At 56.8% G+C, this 12,298-nt stretch overlaps 1 protein-coding gene across 4 annotated transcripts in view; it reads left to right on the top strand.

The window, feature by feature from the left end:
- CXXC5 (CXXC finger protein 5) overlaps positions 1–4,720 on the top strand; it is a 35,918-nt gene extending 31,198 nt beyond the window's left edge. For 2 of the 4 annotated variants that reach the window (XM_021531866.3, XM_085591162.1), the window contains exon 3: positions 3,676–4,720. In XM_021531866.3, the coding sequence (XP_021387541.1) occupies positions 3,676–3,717 (42 nt within the window). In that variant the 3' untranslated portion in view covers positions 3,718–4,720. Of the gene's footprint in view, positions 1–3,672 lie in introns of all 4 variants that reach the window. The other 2 variants (XM_021531865.3, XM_085591161.1) reach the window with 1 other exon arrangement.
- The last annotated feature ends 7,578 nt before the right edge of the window (positions 4,721–12,298 follow it).

Raw genomic sequence — 12,298 nt, 5'->3', positions numbered from 1 at the left:
TCAAAAACCGCTGTATTGCTAAATTATATTCTTGTTCTAATTTGCTGAGTCAGTGATCTGGAAAAAGGGAGAAAGGGAAAAAAAAAGTTCATTTCTTCCAAAGAGTCCTAAAGCGGGTCAATAGACTCGGAGCTCTCAGCAGCTGGGGGAGTTGCTCCCTTCTCCCAGTGCTGGGTCTGGGGCTGATAAATAGCACCAGGAACCCATGGAACAGTCACCCCTGTGATGGGTTTGTCCATCTCATGACTGGTTGGGTAATGGAGGCCACTGAAATAGGGTTCTGCATCTGGTGGAGCTGGCCCCAGCAGAGATGAACCCCGTCCCCCTGGGCATGACCAGGTGTGCTGAGGCTCAAGAGAGATGCCACCGTGCTGGTGGGATGGACCCCGGGCAGGAGTGGGTCACTCCAGGGCATCACCATCCCCTGTTCATGCCAGACCACCCCCTCTCTCAGAACACCCACTTGCACCATGCGCTGTTGGAAGGGTTGTACAGGATTGTGGCTGGCACAGGGACACCGTGACCAATGTCCCAGGTCACCTGGGTCAAAGCTGGCTTGTTGAATCTAACCTGTCAACCAGCCTTGCTCATACATTGGGCCAGGTGTAGGGCAACCACCAGCACCTGTGCTGTGCTGGAGACCTGTCTGGAGGGGGCCAGGATGCAGAGTTCCATGGGCTGCTGGTCCTGGTGGGTGCCATCACACCTCTGTACTGGACACTGGGACAGAAGGGGCCATTCAGTGGCCTTTCCAATGGGGCTGAATCATTCACAAGGCTTTGTGGAGCATTGTCCTGATGTTTCTCCCCTCTCAGCCCCTAAATTATCAGGCTAGCCCAGAGATACGCGGCCTTGAGAGGAGGAACATCAGGATATGGGCAAAGATTCAAGAGAGGCTCTCACCCCGATGTGGTTTTCCAGCTCTTTATTCTGTGATGTCCAGGGGAAAGAGCGGGGGGGAAAGAGGACGAACAGGAAGGGTCAGGGGTTTATCTGGGCTCTGGACAGGGAGGGCTTCTTGGCTCTCCACCAGCCCTGTTGGGCATGAAGGAGGAGACCAGGATGATCTGATCAGAGTCACAGGGGTCCCGGGAAATGGGAAAACATGGCCTGAGCAGAATGTAACATTGTCCCTGTCTCTGGGGGGCATCCAGAGGAACATCCTAGGAGAGCCCAGACAGGGGCCGCAGCTATATTAAACATTGATCTAAAATCAAGCAGTAAAAAAAAAATAGAATTAAACCTTTATGGTGGCGTAAAAAAACGGGCTAAATCCCTCAGCTGCTGTTAAGCTTTATCTGCACATCTACAGGGCCTGAAGAACCGGTCACCACTGGTGTCCCGCTGTGCTGGGGCTGCCTGGGGCTCTGAGACCGGCGGGGTCGGGTGCTGGGAGCAGGCAGCAGCACGTCCCTGTGCTGACCAGGCTCCTCTGGGCTCTGCCAGCCCCAGCAGCCTGGCCAGCCCTGCACAGGTCACCCTGGGCTTGTCTGCAGAGGTCACACGAAGGCCATGAATAGTTGGGATTGACTCATCAGAGCTGTTCTCCATCCAGAGAAGCTGTGCTGAAGAGCTTTGGTGCTCCAGATAGAGCCGGTGAGGGTCACTGTCACCCTCATCTCAGCCTCACAGAGAGACTCTGGCCATGGAGGACAAGGGGTGAGCATTTTAAACTGAAAGAGGACAGATTTAGGTTGGACATAATGTAGAAATGTTTATGATGAGGGTGTTGAAGCCCTGGCACAGTTTGCCCAGAGCAGCTGTGGTTGCCCCATCCCTGGAAGTGTCCAAGGCCACGTTGGTTGGGGCCTGGAGCAACCTGGTCTGGTGGAAGGTGTCCCTGCCCATGGCAGGGGATGGAATGAGAGGATCTTTAAGGTTTCCTCTAAACCATTCTGTAGGTCTGTGATTGTGGGGATGAGGGGGATCTCTCCTGGACATCCACATTAGAGCTGGTTGTCCATTTTCCTTTAATAATAAAGGAGCAGAGGTATTCATGAGACATCTCCATCCAGACCCATGAGGAGCCCCCTCTCCCCTCTTTCCTCTCCTCTGGGATGATGGGTCTGGGTAAGTGGCCCTTGTTGGAGAGTCCATCCTGCTCTGTCCTGCTTGTTGTGCTTTCAGTGGCTAGGTGGGATCCATTGTGGTCAGTGTGGAGGCCACAGCCCTGTGCATCGCTGGGCACAGGCACTTGTGCCTTCCCAGATGTCTGATTATGTGTCAGACACCTTGGGGAATGGGTGATGCCTGTGGCTTGTGACTGCGCCAGCTCAATTTGCTCCCTAACATGGGCTGGGAGCAGGAGCAGGTGGGATCTGTCAGCAGTCTGGTGGGCACCACCAGCTCCTGCCCATTCTGGCCCTTCATGCCCCTGCCCTTGCCCAGGCCCCATGTTTGGGCTGTGCCTGTGGAAGTGGAAATCTCCTGCAGGGATGGGGTGATGCTGCTCAGCTGTTTCACTGAGGCTTGGTTGCTGTCTTGATCCAAAAGAAGGACCCAGTGAGATCTGACTGACTCCTACATGGAATTAGGGACCAAAATGTGCCTGGTTTGACTCTTTGGATGCTACATGAGGTGTCCCAGCCCTGCCACGGGCTCAGTATCGTGCCCCCGCTTGTCTCAGGGCAGCCAGTCTGCTGTCACTGCAGCCTGTGGCCTCTTTCCCATTGGTGTCCCTTGCTTGTTTGGAGATGTGGGACCTGAAGGGTCCTTTCAGGTGATTGTGTGGTGATCCTGTGGTGATTGTGTGTCTGGCTGGCACAGCCCAGCCTTGCCTGGGGGCTGTTGGCACTGAGAGACGTCGTGGTCCTTGCACACTCCACCCATGTTCTCATGGACATTGTGCAGGCTTTCCACCTCATCCCAATGGAAAATGTCTCTGGTTCTCCTTCCAGAGGACAACAGCGCTGCTGGGGCATGGCCCCACACCATCTTTCCTGGAGGTGGCTTCTCAGAGACCTTGTCTGTTGGGCCCTTTGTTGGCTGTGGGGTTGAGCCTGGTGGGACTCATCCCTCTTCCCTGTGGGGTGCTGAGGTACCTGGTGGTGCCTGGGGCTGCTTTGCTGGGATCAAGGTTTGTTGAGCATGTCCCATGTCTGAGCAGCTCCTGCTCTGATGTCCCCAGGCCCATTCAGCTCCTGCTCCCAGTTTCCATCCAGATGTGCTCCTAAACCCATCTGGTGCCTGGACTCCTGTCCTCTGGGTGTCTGTCTGTCCGTCCATGGCAGGGACTGTGGGGGCTGGCAGTGAGGGCGCTGTGCCAGGTTGTCCCAGGTTGTGCCACGTTGTGCCAGGCCATGCCCACTGCCCACGGCCCGGCCACTGCACTCACCGCTGGCCAGAGGGGAGGCCAAGGGCTGTGCCAATGTGCCAGCTGCCCATGGGGACATGGGGACATGGGGGTGTGGGAACAATGGCCAGGCTGCTGTGCTGGTGCATGGCCAGGGAGGGCTCTGGCAGCAGGGGGACCCCGGTGTCCCTCCTGCTGGCATCGTGGGATGGAGATCTTGGGATCAAAGGGTGCTGAGCCTGGGCTGGATGCGTGCCAAGGCTGGGGACCGGGGTGCCAGGGTGGGGGTGAGGGGTGGGTGCTCAGCCCTGGTGCTGGACCCGACCTAACGCCTTGTCCCTTCTTCTTCTGTCCCCCTCCCTGTGTCTCTTCCTTTCCAGAAGGTGATGCTTCCTACAGGAGCCGCGTTCAGATGGTTCCAGTAGGAACGGGAATCCCAAAGCTCTGTCATCCAAGTGCAATGTCACTGCTTGCTTGTGTTGTCTCAGGCAAGGGATTTTTGGCTGAAATGAATGGATGCACCTGTGTCTCTTTAGAACCAAAAATATTTTCTCGCAAATCTCATTCCTGTTTTTATATTTTTTTCTTTTTTTTTCCTTTTTTTTTTTTTTTTGCGTTTGTTTTAACATCTTCGAGTCCTAGTCAGACATTTAACTGCTTTTCAAATAAAAAACAAAAAAATAATTAAAAGAAAAAAACAATGGATCTGTAAAGTACCAAGACTTAATAGACAGAGTATGGACAATCAGTTTCTTTCTGTGTTTTGGTGTTGATGTTGTTTATGTGTGAAAGATGCAGTACTTGTGTAGGGAATGTAAATTTACAGTAACCTTTTAAAATCTAGTTACTAATAAGCACTACTGTAATTTAGCACAGTTGTTTAATTGCACCCTCATTTATACTTTTTATTTGATTCTTTCCCATCATACAATAGAGTGGATAGTTTCTAGAATGCCTCAATTTCATGTTTATAAATGAGAATATGTTTAAAGCGATGTAGTATCCCTTCTCCTCGCCATTCACCTCTGGAAGTTTAACCCACAAGAGGGTCGGTATAAAAGGTGGAAGAAAACAATTGCTACACAACTGGCGGAATTCAAAAAAAGGAAAAAAAGAGTAAAAAAAAGGCAAAAAAAAGAGTCGTTGTTAGTTTATTAATATAGAACAAGAAATGCTGCGTACAGAAAATCCTCCTAATTGCAACGGTTTACTCCTAGAAGTAATTTTTGTAAACTTACAGAAGTTAAAATCAAAATAAAACAAATATTGCAGGACCTGTGCTGAAGCAGTTACGCAAAGTGATATTTCTCTTCTGTTCACCCCCCGTCTCTCCAGCTCTCTCCATCATTAAATTGAAATGCTGTTTGTAATGTTTTAGCGATCCAGGCTGTTTTTGTGAATAAAATGAATGCATGTTTTGTGTCATGATTTCCAGCTTGGTTATTTCTCTCCCACCCCTCTGTGCAGCCCTCCAGGCCCCCCAGCAGCGGTGGTGGCCCACGTTCCGTGGTCCTGCTGGCTGTGGGGACCTTGCCAGTGACGATGCCGGAGTGTGGTGGAACGGTGTGATGAGCTGAGCTGGAGTCGCCCTGGCTGCTAAATCCCCACAGTTAATCCTGGCGGTGCCTGGGCTAAACCAGCCTTGGCTCCTCCCGGGGATATTTCCTTGACCTGCCTGGAGTTTTACCCAGCAGTGCCAGCACCATTTGTTTTGGTGAAATAATATTCATGCGCCATGAAGAACCGCTGTGAGGCTCATGTTGTTGGGACAAGCCTAAAATGAGCTCCCAAAGGTGAGTTGGCTCTGGGGTGGATTTCCAGCCTGGCCTGGTGTTGGTACTGGATCAGCAGGAGCTGCTTGGGGTGGAGGGGATGTTGGATGGGCTCAGCCATGGATAAGCCATGGGGTTGCTGCCAGTGCTCGGGTGCTGCGTTGGAATCATGCCAGGCAGGTGGGCTGGGAACCTCCTACCAGTCCCTGGAGGTTCTCCAGGGCCATCCCAGCCTGGCAAGAGGAAGATCCGGCTGGAGCTGGTGGTGCTGGCTCTGCCCTGCAGGGAGGAGGTAGCGAGAGCCTTTGTCCCCAGCTCCAGCCAGTGTTTGGGCCAGCATCTGCTGGCCAGATGTGCACCCGGAGGAGGGGGGTGATGCCGGCGCGTGGGTCGGTCCCTGCCCAGCAGCGACCTGCTGGGATGGAGCAGAAAGTCCTTGGGGAAAGCTGCCCCAAATGCCCTCTCCAGCAGCATTCCCCCCGCTGCTCCTGAAGCTCCGGGTGGTTTGGAGCCCAGGTCACAGCAGTGCCTGGGCCCAGGGCTGTGTGTGGGAACGACTGCAGCACACGGTGACAGCGATGGAGCTGGGCCAGTCTGGTGAGTGACAGCTCAAGGCCTGCAGGGACAGACAGACAGACAGACAGACCCTGTGCCCCAGCAGGGCTCTGGTGCATGGCTCTACTCTGACCAGGGTGGCACTGGCAAGGGGCTGCTGGGAGCTCGCACAGCCAAAAGCACTTAGCAGGAATGTGGTGGGGGTGTTCTGGGAAAAAGGAGTCTGGCTGCCTACTTGAAGCCTGTGGCTAAGGGTTGGGGCTGTGGGAAGGCACAGTCCTGGCACCTGGAGGGAGGCAGCCCCTACCCCATGCCGGGAGAGTGTCCTGGGGAGCAGCACACAGCCCCCTCCCCAGCCCTGATCCCCTGGGGAGCTGCAAGGAGGGTGCTGCTTCATCCCACCCACAGCTGGGGCTGGTGACTGCTGGGAATGTCACCCTGGTCTGGCTGTGTCACCCACAACAGGGCTGTGTTGGGGCTGTTGGCAAGGAGCAATGCTTGGGGAAATGCCACCATGGCACAGCAAACCCCGCAGGGCACTGGCAGGGACCATGGGCATTGGCAGGGGAGATGGGCACTGGCAGGGGAGGAGAGAGGTAGCAGGGATATGGAGCTGCCAGGGAGGACACGGCCATTAGCAGGGGACAGAGGGAGCAGGGGCTTCCCCATGCAGGTAAACAGGTTAGGGAGAAAAGAATCAGATGTGGGATTCAAACCCTGCCTGTGAGTGGGGAGGTGGGATGTGGGGTGCTGGGTGCCCTCCACCCCACTTGCAGCTCAGCCCCGTGCTGGGCTCCATCCCTGCCTCCCGGTGGGTGTGTAGGAGGGTGGCCCTGTGCTGGCCTGGAGCCTTGCCTAACGAGCAGGACCTCAGGCATCCCCCGAGGGTGAACCCATCCCCTCCTCCATGCTCACCCTCCCCAGCCCCAGCCCCTGTGCTAGCCTCCCCACAGCTGCTGCTGGGGAAGTGGCACCCAGGGCTGCTGTCCCCAGGGTGCCCGCTGGCAGCCAGGTGACACAGGGCACACGGGATGATGATGATAATGAGCTCGGCACGGCGCTCAGGGACAACCCTGGGCGCTACCACAAGGGCTGGCCTCGAGTCTCTCTTAATTAACATCCTCGTTAAACAGAGTTAGCAGAACGGCAACCAAACCTGCCTGTGGCCCTAGGGCGTGCTGTCACAGAGGGCACAGCCGTGTCCCCATCCCCGCTTGGCCTTGGTGGCACGGGAAGGTGCCAGGTGGGGCCAGACCCCGGTGCAGGGCTGATCCGGCAGCAATGCCAGCGGTGTTTTCCACGTGGAGTGGCCTGGCTCGGAGAGGATGGATTCTGGAGTGAGCTGCAGCAGGAGATGGAACCCTCACAGTGGTGCCAGAGATGTGTCCTGTCCCATCACAGGGGCACCCCAGCATTTGTGGGGTGCCGGGCTCAGCTGCAGGGTGTCACCGTTGCATGTCCCCGTGCTGGGCTCAGCCCGGCACGGTGGCCTGGTGGCCACCTCGTCCCACCGTCCCCGGGCTGCAATTAGCAGCTGACCCCGGGCTGACCTGCCCCCCCGGCGCGGGATGGGGCAGGATGCAGGAAGCGCCGGACAAAATGTGCTTCAGCTGAGCCGGATGGCGGCTTCACCGCGAGTGCCGCCGGCCAGGCGTGACCTCCGCCACCGCGGGGACACCGAGGGGACGGAGCTTGGCAGGGCAGGCCGCAGGACCTCGGTGCTGGGCTGGGAATGTCCATGTGGGCTGGGAACCTCCTGTGGGCTGGGAACCTCCTGTGGGCTGGGAACCTCATGTGGGCTGGGAACCTCCATGTGCACCGAATCCTGGTTGCTCGGAGGGGAGCCAGTTCACGCCCACCACTCCGGTGGGAGGTTGGGATGGTGGGATCTGCTCAGCTCTCCTTGGTAGGGACACATCACAGCTCAGGGGGCTGTGGGGACAGCCTTGGTGCCCAGTGTTAGAGCCATGCAGCATCTCCAACATGGCTGGGCCATCACTGGGTGCTTCCCAGCACGTCCTGGGCTGAGCTGACACCAGCTTGGTTGGGGTTTTGGCAGCTCCACAGCAGCTGGATGGGACCAATGCAGGTGTCCTGGGGGTCCCCAGGCATGGGTAGCTTGGGGGATGCTCATTGTCACACATCTGGCTTGGCTCAGGCTGGATTCTGGGGCTGCTGGGACAGCTCAGCTGGGACCATTAATCGAAACAAGCCTCCCAAGTTCTGCTCCCCGCAGCTGGCCAGGTGACCTTCCCTGTGTCACACACATCATGGCAGCTTTCCAGGCTCATTTCCAGCCTTGGCTGAAGTTCTTCCAAAAGGTTGTGGAGTTTTCGAATTCGGGCTAAGGATGCCTCATCTTTTTGCACATTCTCCAGAGGGAATGAGCTCTGTGTTGGTTTCTTCCCCACAAACATTGCCTGCTGGGGTGTGGGACAGGGGAGGAGAGTTCCACAAGGCCTGTGGGATGCTGTGTTGGCTTTACAGTAGTGCGAGACTGAAAAGGGCTTTTCTCAGGGAAGAGCAGCCATGGGAGATCCTTTATCCATGACATTCACATCACTTCACCTCTGGGAATTCCAGGATTCCTGATGATCACCACACACTGAGATCTCCCCATGCCTGAGCTGGGGCAGGAGGATGTTTACCCAGCAGCATCCTTGGAATGGACTCTGCAGGTGGAAGCTGACACCCATTCCTGCATCCCACCAGCCACCCTGGGATGAGCTGTGTCCCCAGCAAGGCAAAGCTGCGGCTCCAGCTGGCCAAAGGCCCTGGCTGGCCGCCCTGCTGCAGCTCTGCAGGAGCCTGGGGATGTCACTGCAGCCATCACAGGGTGGTTTCTGCACAGAAACTGCCTGAGCTGCTCCTGCCCTGGGGATTGGAGCACCACCAGGCCTGGCATCCTGCCTGCAGCTCCGTGGTGCTGCCACCACGTCTCGGTTTGGGGTCTCAGGTGTCGGAACCCCGGCCTGGTTCAGGGGTTGCGTGGTGGAAAATTCTCTCCTCCAACCCGTGCTTCCAAGGAAAACTCAGCAGTCTCTGTTGTTCGGTCTCAAGGCAGTTTATTGCAAGTTATTTAAAAGATTTTCTCCTTTGGCTGCTGTGGTTTGCTCACAGCTCAGGCAGAGGCACACACACACCCTGACATCCTCTCTGACCCCGACTGCTTCTTCTCTCCCTGCCCAGGGCTGCTGCTGCTTTTATATGGTACATTACGTGTTACATGTTTGCAGTTTTTCCCCAATGCCTATTACCTATATTAAATGGTGCTTTTCTTCTCTAAACCAATCTGTGAGTGCCAACATCACCAAGAACATGGAGGTAAGGAAGAAGAAAGAGGAGGAACAGGACCAGCCTACATTCCTCCATCTTAAAACCTCTGATCCCCATGTACAAAACCAAAACCCCCCTGTACAGGTGTTAAAATCCCCTTGTACAATACTAAAAAATTCTTCCCTCTTCTTTGTGACTACTTCTACTATAATATCTAAACTTTTGTGACTGCTTGTTCCACCTTCAGAGTTGGTAACTCATTCCATGGTTCAAACCCAAAATCACAGCTGTTTCCAGGTGCCTGCCAGGGTCTCAAATGCCTCTGACCAGGGTCTGGAACCTCCATAAATGTCTGAGGGACATTGTGAGTTCTGACATCAGGTGCCCCCTCTGCCACACCCCACAGAGTAGGTGGCTCTTGCAGTGTGCTGGCTGTGCTTGTGTGAAGGAGGACACCTCTTGCACCGCCAGCTCCTGCAGCCCAGCAGAGAACCACAGCACCCAGCAGCCCTGGCCTGCAGGCAGCAAAGACCTTCCAGCCCGGTTGAGCTGTGGCATTCCTCTTTTTGATCACAATCAGTGCCCAATTATTCCTGATGAGCACCTCGATGCTCCCCGAGCCCTGCTGCTCCCCCGGCCTGTCCCTGCTGCTGCCAAGCCCACGCCAGGCCACGGCAGCTCGCGGGGTGCCAAGGCCGCTTTCAACACCGCGTCAAGATGTTTTAAGGCCAGAGCAGTCAGGACTTGTGAGAAATAGGTCGGCCTGTGACAGCAGAAGGCGGCTCTCGGTGCAAGACGCGGCGTTACCGGGCAGGGGAGGCAGCGGCGGCGCCAGCCTTCAGCCCTTGGGTGACGATGGGGCTCAGCAGAGGTGACAGGTGCCACCAGCCCGAGCTGGGGGTTTGCAGCCTGAGCCCGCCTCGCTTTTGGCCAGCCATTGGTGCTGACAGCCCTGCTGAAGCATGGGGCTGGGGAATTGTGTCTCCCCCCACCGAAATGCTGGGAGTGGATGCAGTGCTGGTGGAGGTACCACGGGCAGTGGGGACACAGGACCAGGCTGCCCTGTCCTTGTCCCCTCAGCCAGTCCTGCAGCTCCACCCTGCACCTCTGACCCGGGGCTGGAGGATGAGATGCCTATGGGGAGGGAAGGACACCTTGCCCTCTCCTGCCTTGCTTCTGAGCCCTGGGCTGGCTCCTCCTGCAGCTGGATTCTCCTGCAGCTGGTTTCTCCTGCAGCTGGATTCTCCTGCAGCTGGTTTCTCCTGCAGCTGGATTCTCCTGCAGCTGGCTCCTCCTGCAGCTGGCTCCTCCTGCAGCTGGCTTCTCCTGCAGGCCCTCTCCCTGAGCCCTGGGGCAGGCCTCTCAGGGATGGAGGAGCTGCTGCTCTGTGTCTTGTTGGCAACCCATGAGCCAACAAGTGGTTAGGGCAGGTTCTACTAAACCCAGGGTGGGTGCAGGAACAGAGCAAGCATGGATGAGACCTCCCAAATCATTGAAATGGTCCATCTGATCCCACCTGCTTTCTGGCTTTGCCTGTTCTCCTATTTCTGGCTGCCCAGGATGTTCCATGAGGCCACCTCCTGCCACAAGGATTCATGTGGCAGGAGGAATCCTCCACAGAAACAGCAGGACAATCTTCCCCTCTCATCCCTGCACTTGCCAGATCACAGCAACATCTTCCCCTGGCAGAGCCCTGGGTGATCCTGAGCTTCTCCATCTCCTCACCTGCCCTTGCCACTGAGGTGCCACTCTCTTGTCTTGGGTAGCTTGGGAGTGGGCAGGGGGTGATGCCAGCGCCCACCTGCCTTCCACCCTGGCAGGCTGGGACTGCAGCAGAGCCAGCCAAACCCACCCCAGGAGCCAAGGGCGTCCATCAGTGCATCCTGCTTGACCTTTACAGTCATTAATTCCTGTATTTTACCTCACGTGCTGGCCCTGTGCTTTCTGGAGCTCCACCTGCTGTGGGCAGTGATACCTCCAGCAGCAGTATGGCTGTGACCTGCCCACCTCCAGCAGAGTTCGTTTCCCAGCCCTGGGATTGCACCAGGCAGGAGACTGATGCCCATGAAGATCTTGCAGGTCCTGCACCTCTCTGTGGCAGAGCTGGACCCTGGCAGAGAGCAGGAGGGCTTGGCACAGCTCAGCACCTCCCCGCTGTGCCCCGTCACCTCTGGGTGCTCACTGCCGCTGGCATCCCTCCCCCTTGCCATGGTGGGCACAGGTGCCCTCCTGCCAGGTGAGCTGAGGTGCTGAGGTGACCTGGGGAGATGCTCCCCAGCAAGGCTCTGACTCCCTGAGCGAGAGACGCCTTCTCCTCCCTCTAGGTTTATTTTGGTGCTTTTAACCTGAGGCAGGTGGGGCAAAAACCAGCCTGGGGCAGATCCCACCTGGGTGCTGCAGTGAGGGATGGGGTGCACTGAGCTCCTGCCTCTCTGCTGGCCTGGGAGGCTCCCACCAGCAGCACGGTTCGCTGCCTTGCCGTGATCCTGACATTTCTCCATCGAGACAGCCTCGGGGGGAGGTATAAACTGGCTTTGCTGCAAGTGTGTGTGTGTGATGGGGGCTGCCTGACCCCCAGCTCCAGTCCATGGAGTGCCTGAGCTGGCTGGTGGCCCTGTCACCTCTGCTGGAGCAGGGTTTGGCTGTGGTGCCCTCCAGAAGGAGCAGCAGTGTGGCAGGGTGAGGCTGCAGGGCAGCTGAGGAGGCAGAGCCACTCCCGGGAGTCTGGGGCCGATCTGGGGGAAGGGGCTAGGTCAGGGCAAGACATGAGGGGATGGGGAGTGCACAGGGAAAGAGAGAACACTCTTCCTTTAGGCAGAGGAACGAGAGAAAAGGGAAGAGGCAGGAAATGGAGGTGGGAAAGGGACACAGAGGAGATGGGAATCCTTGGAGAAAACACAACCTGTTGGGTGGGGGGAATGGTGGTGGTCTGGGTGTTCCAACATCCTACCAGTCCCCACATGATATTGGCCATCGGGGACCCGCATTTAAACCCCAAGTGGCAAGATGGGCAGCGAGTCAGAGCTGGGTCTCCAGAGTGAGCCGTGCCAAGGGCTGCAGGATGCCCGCAGGCATCCCAGCGACAGTGCTGGCCTGCTGCCACCCTGGGGACACTCTGCACCCCGGGGCAGCTCCCCAGCACGCTGCAGAGCTGCCCCCTCTGCCCCCACAGCCCCATTTGCTTCCCTCTCAGCCAAAGTGACCGCTTATCCGCTTGGGTTTCACGCTGTGTGCTCAGCCCTGGGCTGGACACGGGCAGCAAGAGGAATGCGACCAGGCAGGTTTGTGCAAACACAGGCACTGCGTGGTCCCCCTCGGTCTTTAGTCTGGTAAGCAAAATCAGCATCTAATCCAGATCAAACAGGACTTTAGCTCCTGTCAAAGGACTGATCCCCTATTCTGC

The sequence above is a fragment of the Lonchura striata genome, chromosome 13 (assembly GCF_050655825.1).
Source record: "Lonchura striata isolate lonStrDom1 chromosome 13, ASM5065582v1, whole genome shotgun sequence".
NCBI classification, from domain to species: Eukaryota; Metazoa; Chordata; class Aves; order Passeriformes; family Estrildidae; genus Lonchura; species Lonchura striata.
Note: the sequence above shows the minus strand (reverse complement) of the source record. Positions and strands in the feature narration are given on the sequence as shown.